At 42.7% G+C, this 12,788-nt stretch overlaps 1 protein-coding gene across 2 annotated transcripts in view; it reads left to right on the top strand.

Annotated features, from left to right (window-relative positions):
* LOC134348367 (partitioning defective 3 homolog B-like) overlaps window positions 1-12,788 on the top strand; it is a 1,227,036-nt gene that overhangs the window by 127,564 nt on the left and 1,086,684 nt on the right. For both annotated transcript variants that reach the window (XM_063051617.1, XM_063051616.1), the window contains exon 2: window positions 10,500-10,601. In XM_063051617.1, coding sequence (XP_062907687.1) covers window positions 10,500-10,601 — 102 coding nt within the window. The remainder of the gene's footprint in view (window positions 1-10,499; window positions 10,602-12,788) is intronic.

Genomic DNA, 12,788 nt, shown 5'->3' with positions numbered 1-12,788 from the left:
TCCCCCCGCCTTGTCTTTCTTCCTGGACATCCTGTCCCATGATCCTCTCGTATCCCTTTTGCCAATCACCTGTCCAGCTCTCGGCTCTATCCCTCCCCCTCCTGTCTTCTCCTATCATTTTGGATCTTCCCCTCCCCCTCCAACTTTCAAATCCCTTACTCACTCTTCCTTCAGTTAGTCCTGACGAAGGGTCTCGGCCTGAAACGTCGACTGCACCTCTTCCTAGAGATGCTGCCTGGCCTGCTGCGTTCACCAGCAACTTTTATGAGGGTTCGTAGCCTTCTGGGATGCTGCTGGGCTTTACTTGCCTGTTTTTTAAGCTGGTTGAGTGCAAGACCAGCCAAGTTGCTGCCATCTTCATACAAAATACTTTGCAGATTCTGGGAGTGTTGCTGCTATCTTTACTTGCTTGTAAATTTGTGAATCTTTGACAACCAAGCCACAGAGATTCAGAGGAGCTTGTCTGAGAGGACCTTGTTAATGTTTGTATAAACTGGGTCTCTCAGTTCTCTTGGAGCAGGAGGGCAAGTGAATGTGGTTTACATTACTAACATTAAAAACTAACAACTACATTAATTGTTTGCTAAAAACACCACTCAAAAAAGCATTTCCTCTATGTTTATAGCTGTTTGAAAAGTGCACCCCAAAGTCCCTTGGTTTCTCACAGATGCTGGAAAATGTATAGCCTGTTTTTAAACTATGATTGCTTATTATGAGCTAATACCAAAACTGCTAACAAGTTGATAGCACCCATCTCCATTCTTACTTTGGGTTGGATTGTCCAGCATGCCATATTTATTGGTGACTTATGACTTCAGTGCACTGTCCTTAAATCTTGTTGAGTTTTCATCTGAGTTTGGTAAGTGAGTCTACTGTGCCCAGTAATATTTCCATTTCAATCATATAATATGGGTAAGTGACCCAGAGTGGATTCTGTACTATTCACTGTTCAAGAGACCTTACAGGGTAGATGGATGAAGAAGTTGAGGTCTCACGGCCAGTACTCATGCATTTATAATTTGATTTACTTTGTCACGGTTAAATTGTCAAAGAAAGCCTTGGTAACATTTCTTTGGCATGTCAGGGGGAAAATTCATCTTAAAGAAGCACTAGAGCTGAGGAAAATTGTCTGGTAGGAATTGAGAGATCCAGAAGAGTGATAAAAATACCTGTTTCCATCAGTTTTTTTTTAAAGATTTGCCCAGAATGCCCCTGCCTTCTTTGCTGGTGTTTTGGGCAAACTTGTCACACATATAATTTCTTCATTTGCCCTCTTTTCCTGGGAGCTCAACAGTGCCCACATTCCTAATCACCAAGAGCCCTTAAGCTGCTCATTACGGCTGAGACAAAAATTTCAATGGAGCTGGATTGACGAATGGAGGGAGCTGCTTGCTAACATGTTCACCGGGTGATTCACTTTCCAGGAGCACAGCGAGGGACGTAGTTTGTTTGTAAGTGGGCAGTCACTGACTGGCTGGCCCAGTGATCAGCAAGCCACCTTGCTGCTCAGGCCACCTTCTAACTCGAAAAGGCAAAGCTAGTTGCAGCAGTAACAGCAGGTCTGTTGGTCAGATGATTCAAAGTTCAATGTACATTTATTATCAAAGTATGCATACGTTGAGATTCGTTTCCATATAGGCAGCCAGAAAACAAAGAAACCCAATAGAATCTATTTAAACAAGGCCAGTGTGCAGGAAAAAGAAACAAATTGTGTAAACAACAAAAGCAAGTGAACAACTGAAGTTCACGGAAGTGAGTCCACAGCCATGAATGTAGTCAATGCTGCAGGGTCATTCCTCACACTCGGATCCAGGCCCTGCTGCTTCGCTGTGCTCTCGGGCATGGGCCCTATTTCTTTGATTCAGCCCATACTTGGCCCTTCCAATTTGGCCCGGCACTTAAGTTGATCAAACCTCAGGTCTTTTCTCATCCTGAGCCACCTTGACTCTTCCTCGCCTCGGTTCTGCTGCATCGAATTACCTCCAAGTTCAAACTTAGCCAAACAGTGGTTCATTTCCCAATCTCAGACCTGGGCCTGGCCACCTTGATCCGGCTGTACACACCACTCCGCAACCATCCTGCACCTCTGAGTCTTCAATTCACACCGCAAAAATGGCAGGTCGTACAGGTAGTTCAGAAGCTCAACTACAAAAGGGAAGTTACAGGCTATTGCTTGCTGTGATCATTTATCAGAAAAAAGTGTGATTAACAAAGTAGTTAGTTCAAGGTTCAGGTTACATATATTATGGAAGTATGTATGAGTATAGAATTCTGAGATTTGTCTTCTCCAGATAGCCGTGAAACAAAGAAAATAATGGAAGCCATTCAAAGAGAAATGTCAACTCCCACCATGCACAAAAAAAACTAATTGCGCAAATGATAACAAGAACGTCAAATACCCCCATGCACAAAAAATAAATCATGCAAATGGCAACAAGAACATCAGTACCCCACATGCAAAAAAAAACCTTGCCCCTGTGTAAAAAAAAAGACAAGCACATTACATAAATGGCAACAAGAAAGAACAGGCGAAAACACAGAATATAAAAACATAAAACTGAAAGTGTTCAAATGATAATTCATAAGTTGCAGACCCAGAACTTTGCTATCATCCTCTGACAACATTGAGGGAGAGACGGAGACCATCCAAATGCAGGGGCCTTCCTTCAGGAGCAGTAAGCAAGAGATGGTCACACACAGACACCTTCCTCAGGCAGCAGCGAGCGAAAGATTGGTAGATGGCACTGAACACTCGCTTGCATTCTGCACTTGCCTCGATGTTTCAATCTTCCTCAATGGTTTAAACGACGAGAAATGGAGTTGATCATGGGCTTGCGCCTTGTCTCTAGGCTTCTAGACCTTGAGGCCACTCGCCTCCTGGAATCTTCTCGGAGACAGCAAAGCACCAGACCGCTAACTCGATCTTCAAACTGTTGGTCACAGGCTCTAACAGTACCAGAAGTGCATTTCAAATAAAAAGAAGACCAAAGAAGTGCAAGAAACAGTTCCAGGGACTCTCTGGAAGATGTTGTCCGAAGTAGCATTGTTCGCTGGTACGATCTTGACCGGATGTTTTGCTTTCTTTTGCTTACTATCGACAAGAAGTCGCTGTGCTTCACCAGTGCCATCTTAAAGTAAAAAAAAGATTCAGCCCATTCCGCAGATTATACTGATGTTGCTGCGTTAAATTCTGTGCCAGCTTTCCTGAATGGGTATCTGCTCTTTGCCCCAGCCTCTCCTAGATCCACCAACTTCTCAATAAAGATATTTTTGCCGAGTTCCCTTTGGGATTTATAGGTGACAATGTTATGTTTGTGAACTGTGGTTTTTGATCTGAAGTAGGATAGTTTTGGTTTTGAGTTGGACGCGTACCTTGGATACAAATGAAGACTGCTAATTCAGTGAATTACAGAGGTACTTTAACACTGTTGGCAGTGTAATGCAGCAGATGGAACATTAAAGTCTTCAGCTCAGGTGGATATAAATGGTCCCACTATTCTTTTCTGTAGATGAGCAGGTGCATTATCCCTAGCAATAAGATAACGAGTTGGATTGACAGGGATAGTGTGAGAATGTTTCTCCCACAGGAAGCTGAGAACTCAGGGCAGACTCTCATTATAAGACTTAGATGAAGTGGTATTGGAATTTTGAGCTTCTAACAGTTTTGGATATAAGTGTATGCAAGCCTGAGAAAGATTTTTGAAAAATGAAGGAATTTGGGAGATATTGGATTGGGCAACATTTGAGTAGTGATCATACTGAAAAGAGGCTTTGTGGCCTCCTCCGTTTCCTTCCTTCACTTGGTGTCCTCTTCAGTAGTTATTACTCGATCAGTATTTTTTTTAAAGGTAGAAGAAAATTAGGCAAAGTGTCCCTGATTTGAAATGACAACAGTTCCCTCTTCCACAGATGCTGCCAAGTGTGACAGTGGAAAAGTGTGTATGGAACTGGAGGAAATAGCGGAGGTACTTAATGAATACTTTGCTTCAGTATTCACTACGGAAAAGGATCTTGGCGATTGTAGGGATGACTTGCAGTGGACTGAAAAGCTTGAGCATGTAGATACTTAAGGAAGAGGATGTGCTGGAGGTTTTGGAAAGCATCAAGTTGGATGAGTCATCAGGACCGGACGGGATGTACCCCAGGCTACTGTGGGAAGTGAGGGAGGAGATTGCTGAGCCTCTGGCAATGATCTTTGCATCATCAATGAGGACGGGAGAGGTTCCAGAGGATTGGAGGGTTGCGGATGTTGTTCCCTTATTCAAGAATGGGAGTAGGGATAGCTCGGGAAGTTATAGGCCAGTGAATCTTACTTCAGTGATTGGTAAGTTGATGGAGAAGATCCTGAGAGGCAGGATTTATGAACATTTGGAGAGGCATAATATGATTAGGAATAGTCAGCATGGCTTTGTCAAAGGCAGGTCATGCCTTACGAGCCTGGTTGAAGTTTTTTGAGGATGTGACTAAACACATTGATGAAGGTAGAGCTGTAGATGTAGTGTATATGGAGATTAGCAAGACATTTGATAAGGTACCCCATGCAAGGCTTATTGAAAAAGTAAGGAGGCATGGAATGCAAGGGGACATTGCCTTGTGGATCCAGAACTGGCTTACCTACAGAAGGCAAAGAGTGGTTGTAGATGGGTCGTATTCTGCATGGAGGCTGGTGACCAGTGGTGTGTCTCAGGGATCTGTTCTGGGACCCCTACTCTTTGTGATTTTTATAAATAACCTGGATGAGGAAATGGAGGGACGGGTTAGTAAATTTGCTGATGACACAAAGGTTGGGAGTGTTGTGGATAGGTGGAGGGCTGTCAGAGGTTACAGCGGGACACTGATAGGATGCAAAACTGGGCTGAGAAGTGGCAGATGGAGTTCAACCCAGATAAGTGTGAGGTGGTTCATTTTGGTAGGTCAAATATGATTGCAGAATATAGCAATAATGGTAAGACTCTTAGCAGTGTGGAGGATCAGAGGGATCTTGGGGTCCGAGTCCGTGGGACACTCAAAGCAGCTGCGCAGGTTGACTCTGTGGTTAGGAAGGCATACAGTGCATTGGCCTTTATCAGCCGTGGGACTAAATTTAAGAGCCGAGAGGTAATGTTGCAGCTATATAGGACCCTGGTCAGACCCCACTTGGAGTAATGTGCTCAGTTCTGGTCGCCTCACTACAGGAAGGATGTGGAAACTATAGAAAGGGTGCAGAGGAGATTTATAAGGATGTTGCCTGGATTGGGGAGCATGCCTTATGAGAAAAGGTTGAGTGAACTCGGCCTTTTCTCCTTGGAGCGATGGAGGATGAGAGGTGACCTGATAGGGGTGTATAAGGTAATGAGAGGCATTGATCATGCGGATAGTCAGAGGCCTTTCCCCAGGGCTGAAATGGCTACCACGAGAGGGCATATTTTTAAGGTGCTTGGAAGTAGGTACAGAGGAGATGTCAGGGGTAAATTTTTACACAGAGAGTGGTGAGTGCGTGGATTGGACTGCCGGTGGTGGTGGTGGAGGCGGAAACAATAGGGTCTTTTAAGAGACTCCTGGATGGCTAAATGGAGCTTAGAAAAATAGACTGCTACGGGTAAAGCCTAGGTAGTTCTAAGGTAGGGACATTTTTGGCACAGCTTTGTGGGCCGAAGGGCCTATGTTGTGCTGTAGGTTTTCTATGTTTCTAGTCTGCTGAGTGGCTCTAGCATTTTCTATTGTTTTTTTTAACAAGTGGATCATCTGGGCTTCATCACATTGTCGTGCGGACACTTTCCTACACTATGCCAATGACAACTTTAGTAACTGGAAAGTGAACAGTCTGAAAGAGTTGACAAAAGAGTTGTGTAAATTCAAGTGTATTTATTTCTGTAATTGAATAATCAGAAGAAAAAATAGTCTTAGTATTTAATGTGGGACTGATAGGAATACTCTGAGTACTGGCAAAGACTTTGGACTGAATGGCCTTGTGTGCCATAAGGAAACACAGGGCGCAAACTACGAGAAATTTTCCTTATCAAAAGATTCTTAATCTCTCTTTAAGGAATGCAGTTCCAGCTTGTTCAGTTGTTTATGATTAGCCATAATCTCCTGGTTCTGACACCTTTTATTTTGTTTTATTTGTTTGTTTGTTTGTTTATTTGTTTAGTTAGAGATACAGTGCAGAACAGGCCCTTCTGGCCCAACGAGCTGCACCAGCCAGAAACACACCTACTTAACACTATACTAATCACAGGACAATTTACAATGACCAGTTAAACTCCTAACATGTACATCTTTGGAATGTGGGAGGAAACACACACACTCACGGGGGAACATGCAAACTCCTTACAGAGGGCACTGGGATTGAACTCGGAACACTGGAACGCCCCGTGCTGTATTGGTGTTGCGCTAACTACTACGCTACCGTGGCACCCCTAAGTTTTCTCTTAAGTTTGCCAGTGCTTCTATATCCTTTCTTTCAATTTGGTTGTCTAACAAAGGTTTCAGACTATTTTGACCTAGCTTCTTCTAATTCTCTTCTTCTGGAGTATTCACTGAAAGATCTTCATAGATTTCGTAACCAAGAAAAGAAATTAAATTTTCACACCATATTGTGAATTGTCATGAAACTGTGTCAATTGATAAGGACCTTTTTTTTTGTAATTACTGTAATTTGGAAGCGTAGACCCATCAGTAACCAAAATGGAAGCTGAATCAAGGCTAGGCAGTTACTAATTAGTTTGTGTGGGATTGTGAACCAGTGTGCTCGGCAATGTGTTGCCATGACAACAGTTTAAAAAACAAAACACTTTCTCTTCCCAGTCTGATCTGCTCTGAGCAATCCCTGCTGAGGGAAAAAAAAATAAATTGGTTGTTCTCCAGCTGCTTCAGCTGATTCTGTTTTCGATCTTCCAATTGTAGTTGTATTCTGAATCGTGCCGGGGTGTGTGTGCTACTTGCCTTTCAGCCCTTCCATTGCATCCATCACTGGGAGAACTCCCACATCCACAAACAACTAAGTGGGAGGGAAATGTTAGTCTAATGGTTTGTGCGCAGAGTTTTAGGAAGCATGCTGTCTGTTGTAAATGGCATCGCTTGGCAGACTGAATGAGACACAGTTTGGGCTCCCAGGCAAACAGCAAAAGATCTCTCATAAATTAAGTGAAGAAGCTTTGACAAATAATTATAGCTTGATCAAAACCACTGAATCTTATCCTTATCAGATTGTTGTTTATGGGACTTTGCATAAATTGGCTGACTCTTCTGTTACTTCAAGATATTTATAGTTATTGCTGCAGTGCAACAGAAAACCTACAGTTCCTGATAGCAAGGTTGCAAATGTCCATTTGGGGTTTGCTCAGCAATGGGTGGATGCAAGCTCCATATGTGGTGGCACTTGGTGTTTGTGTATCCGTGGTCTACCCAAAGCTTTTGATAGCAGCTGAGGTTGTCAACATAAGTTGAACTTATTGGCATGTATACAAGTACAGTGACGTACAGGCACAATGAAAAACTTGTTAGAGTATCATAGGCACATAGGTTTGGACAATGCAGCTCAAATAATTTATACAAGACAGCGAAGAGAAAACTAGTCTGTGGTAGTATAAGAGGTGGTCATAGTGTTCTATTTCTGAGTTCTCATTAGGGTTGTGCAAGTCAATTCAAGATCTGATGGTTGCAAGAAAGAATCTGGGACTTCAGGCTTCTGTACCTCCAGCCTTGCCTATCTGGTGTTGCCAAAGGCAGGTTTGGCCATATTGTTGCACATTCTGTTCTATTAAATTCTGCTTCACTACCTGTCTCTCGTGAGAATGTTTGTACAAAAGAAAACCTTAAATCACAAGGCAATCGGTTAGTGGACTGCATGGAATATTCTTGAAGACCTGTGGGGGAAATGAGATACAGGGTCCTGTGAGTTCCTCGAGCAGACTGCTAGGTAATGTAGCAGCACAATGTGGTGCCTTTAGTAGAGCCACTGCCATCAAAACTCCAGCAACTGAAGTTCAGTTCTGATCACCAGCACTGTTCTTGTGGAGTTTGCATGTTCTTCCTATGACCACATGTGTTTCCTCCAGATGCTTCAGTGTCCTCCAGAATACCAAACACAATTTGGTTGGTAGGCTAATTGGCAACTGTAAATTGCCTCGAGTCTGTAACTGCTTGGGGGTCAGTGAGATGATAACTGGAATTGACAATTAGCATGAACAGATGCTTGCTGGTCAGCCCAGACATGGGCTATAGGGCTGCTTTCCTTATAATATGACAGTATGACTGTAAATTTTAGAGTCTAAAATCTCATTGCTTGGTTGGTGGAGAGAAGAGCACTCCCAGTCAGATCTGCAATTCACAGCCAGAGTTTCAGCATCACTGTATGCTATCCACTAGGTGCTTGCAGATAAGACCATCATCCATCCATCCTTCTGACTACTGAACAGTTCATTTGCTAAGAAGGCCTGGAAAAAGATATGTTGGTCTTTGAGGTTTATCCCATGTTGATGTATTACACAAAACCCTAATCTCTTTGGGCTTATTGAAGGGCATATACTGTGATGAGCATCAGCTGCTGCCAGAAAATTATCGATTCAGTAAAACACATCTTTATGGTCTGTTTGAAACGTGCTGATCTTCCAGTGAAGCAAACTATCTATCATCATTGCAGATGACACAATCCGAGGTACTGGACTACATGCTAAGGGGTGGTGGTATATGGCGACGTTTTGAAGGGAGCTTGAAAAAAACACTAGCTATTCTATTAATTATGCATTTTCCGGACTACAGTCACACCATCTAAGCGACCTGACGTTTTTGCGGTATCCTGAAGATTTCAGCGAACTAAACTCTTGAGAATGCAGGTGCGGCTGTGGCTAGAGCAGCTTAGGGCCGGATTGAAACTTTGGGTCAGATTGAAGCGGCGGGTCCTGGGCCAGAGAGCGAAAAACTAACCGATGTTTATCTGATTTAAGCGCTGAGCCCAGAATAAAATGATTGAGGCATCAATGTTGAGTCTGAGGCCAAAGGATGAACAGGTGTTCAGCTCACTTCTCTGGGGCTTTCCTTGCTTCAGCACTGAACGGACTTGGCCGCTGTAGCCCGCAGCCATCGGGCTCCTGTGTCATCTCAGTGCTGAAATAGCTCCATGTCCGTGGACTCACTTTCGGGGATTCTGCAGTTCATGTTGTGTGTGCTCATTGTTTACTTCTGTATTGGTTGTTCTTTTTTGCGCGCATTGGATGTTTGATAGTCTTTGTTGTGTGGTTTTTTTTGTGGATTCAATTGTGCTGTTTATCTTGCGGTTGTCTGTAAGAAGATAACTCTCAAGGTTGTAGATGGCATACATTTGAAGCTTTGGTGCAGTCATTGCAAAGGCTGCCTGTGGAAGGGGCAAGATCTAAGACCCTTTTGCCAGTGCAAACAGAGGGGATGGAATAGCATGCAGCATTACACTGGAGGAACTTTGCAGGTCATGTCGATCAGAAGGAAACTGATCAGTTAATATTTGGGCAGGGACCCTTTATCAGTGGGTAGAACCTACATGAAAACTTCCTGCACTTATTTCTCATGGAACAGATATGAAATGCAGATTTGATGTCTTGCTGACACAACGTAAATGTTGCTAGCAATAAATAAGTCAGTCCTGCATTGAGTTCAGTGTTGACTGGCAACTCCTGTGATGCTGCTGGTGCCAAGCTGTATCGGTCTCTGCCACTCCTTTGGGTTCATCAGGTGCATGGAGAGAGGGAGCTTGCTACATGAGCAACAGCTTGCCCTCCATATTGTACTGCCCAGGCTTGCGTATCTAGACAGCTAGAACACAGTATCCGTGGTCAATATCCATGACCGACGGAGGTCCTCAAATTTTAAACACTTAATTCAAGCATATATTTTGAAGGTAATATCTAGTATGGTTTATTTTATATCCACACTGGATTTAATTGTCTGTAGTTCGAATTTTGTTGATGTGCAACATAGAAGTTTGCTTGTGTGGTACTGGAAGTAAGTTGAATGTCTTGATCTTCAGTGGTTATGGTGATGCAAGTGTTTTCCTGGAGCAGTCAGTTTGCGAAATCTACACTGTTGTTTGAAAATGTGACAAAAATGATACCCATGTAGATCCTTCCCCAAAGAAAACAATTAATTATGCTTTGTAAATAGGAGTGTGTATTTATTCAAATTCTTCGTTTTGTTGAGAAATGTTTCTAACATGACAGTTGTGAAATTATGCACAAAAGCTTTGAAACATTCAATGTTATAGCAAGTTCCTTCATAAAGCACGTCTCAATTATACATTTTAAAATTCATTTGCGGGAAATATGTGTCAGCAGCAAGACTGCCCACCTTGAGAAGATGTGAGTTGGTGAGGAATCTTCGGTTGTTGCATTTGATGTGGTGAAGGTTCACTCACAGCACTGTTAGGAGGGAATTTCAGGAGTTTGATTTATCATCAATGAAAGAACCGTGATATATATCAACTTGGTATTCTGTTCCTACCTCTATTAATCATTGTAATGAAAATCATGCTTTCTTTCTTTGTAAAGGATGCTGGATATTCGATTAAGATTCATCATTTGGAATATACAGATGGAGGGATACTAGATCCAGATGACGTTCTGATTGATGTAGTAGAAGACAAAGATAAGGTAAGGTTAAATTTTGGTTGTATCTTTACTTCTGGATTTCCTTCAAGCCTCCCATTGTGGTGATCATTAAACCAATATGGCAAAATGTCAAACTTTTTCTAACTGACAATAAAAGTGTTGCATTTACCTCTGAACTGCAGATTTTCTAGTCAGGTTCTGGAGATCTTTAGAATTAAAATTAATCTCGTGTTTACTTGCACATCCTAAACAAAACAAGTGATGGCAACATAAACAGAATTAGAAAAGTTTTGAAGATTGGTAATCAGATATACAGGTACACTGAGAAGACAAGGTCTGGTGAAATGTTAGTATTACCACATCCATAACATATGCATACTTAAATGTAACTCAGTTTTTCCAGACATATGCCAGTGTTGGCGCGTGGCCAAGTGGTTAAGGCGTTCGTCTAGTGATTTGAAGGTCGCTAGTTCGAGCCTTGGCTGAGGCAGTGTGTGCGTCCTTGAGCAAGGTACTTAACCACACATTGCTCTGCGACGACACCGGTGCCAAGCTGTATGGGTCCTAATGCCCTTGGACAACATCAGTGGCGTGGAGAGGGGAGATTTGCAACATGGGCAACTGCTAGTCTTCCATACAACCTTACCCAGGCCTGTGCCCTGGAAACCTTCCAAGGTGCAAATCCATGGTCTCATGAGACCTATGTGCCAGTGATATTAAATCCACATTTGGTGAACATCACTAGTAAATTTGGCTGTAAATGTGTAAAGGGTGAAGAATCCTCTTCATGTGTTTTTCAAAATTGAACAATCTATTTATAAAAAATTTAGTTATATAATAAATTCATTTGTAATCATCTCAGGGCAAGGCATAACATTTCATTTACGTTTATTTTCACTGTGATATTAATCTCTTTGTGCACATAAATTGAGGAAAGAGTCCAAGGGGTTTTATATAGCTTCCAGTGTGCAATGATGGCAAGATCTTCAACAGCAGTCTTCGTAGTGTCTGTACCAAACTGGTATGTGGTGAATGGCTACTTCAGGTGATGGGCAACTTGGTCTAAGTGCCAGGCGGAATTTGACGCTTTTTGGTGATGATGGCAAAGATGGAAGATGAGAGGAAACTTTCGCTATTTCTTTTATTAGGAAAATTGCCATTGTGCAATGTTGGGCTGAAAAATATCCTGATATAATTGGTGCACAGCAGAGATGGTGCCTTGGATCGATTCTTTGGCTCAAGTATAATAATAATAATAAGGTAATATAACATCAGGAGACAGGAAACTCTAAACATAGTTTTAATATGAAAGGTTGGATAATGCAGATGTAAAAGTGATTATTAAGTTACACATCAGCAGCCATGAGGTTAAAATTGGCAAGTCTCCAATGATAGCAGAGATTTAAAATTATGAGAAGAAAATAAGCTATTTGGGGTAGCAGATGTACAGGGAAAGCTTGCACCAATACTGAGTGTTTCCTGTGAGGCGAGTTTACTCCTTTTAGCATTGATTGCTGAGAATAAAGATTGAATGGATGTGGAGATAGAGATGACGGCATTGTCTGTCATTTAGCTTAATTCAAGCTTCCGGTAAGATGCTGATGTGCTTGGACGCAACAGCTTCTGCAGGGTCAACCAAAGGTGTTATTGTCTTTTTTAAACATGTTTTTTATGATCGCAAGGCCTTGCTGGACATTAAGAATTTAAAGCTCCTGAGGTGTACACCAACAGTGAGTTGCTCGTTGGAGAAACTGAAGGAGCTGAACTTGGTGCAGACTGTGATGCTGCCTGGGACAGAGAGGCATCAGTGCGTGAAGGAAGTGTGCAGTCTAACAGCAAGTGATCATCTTAGGCACGTTTCTTGTGACCGCAAGATCCTGTTGGACATAGGTGTGGTCCATGGTTTATTGACAAGCGGTGGGTGAGCTGCCTGGCCTCGATTGCAGCGTCGAACAAATCTCCAGTTGCAGTGTTTTTTGTCTGCAGCCGCTCGGCGGAGGAGTTGAAGTTGGGGTGCTCCACTAGGGTGCCAGAGGTGGTGTTACATGGCGTCCATGCTGGAGTCAATGCTGCCTCCCAGTGTTCGCTCTGCAGACAAGCTGGATTGTGTTCGACTGCAGACTGTTGCAACATTCGTAGTCTCAGGAACTTGGACTACTTTTTATGTGACTGTAATTTACTGCCATCTTTTATGTTCTATATGCACCTTGTGCTGCGTATGACTGCTGG

This window comes from Mobula hypostoma, chromosome 6, assembly GCF_963921235.1.
Source record: "Mobula hypostoma chromosome 6, sMobHyp1.1, whole genome shotgun sequence".
Taxonomy (NCBI): Eukaryota; Metazoa; Chordata; class Chondrichthyes; order Myliobatiformes; family Myliobatidae; genus Mobula; species Mobula hypostoma.
This window is presented reverse-complemented; position numbering and strand designations above follow the sequence as displayed.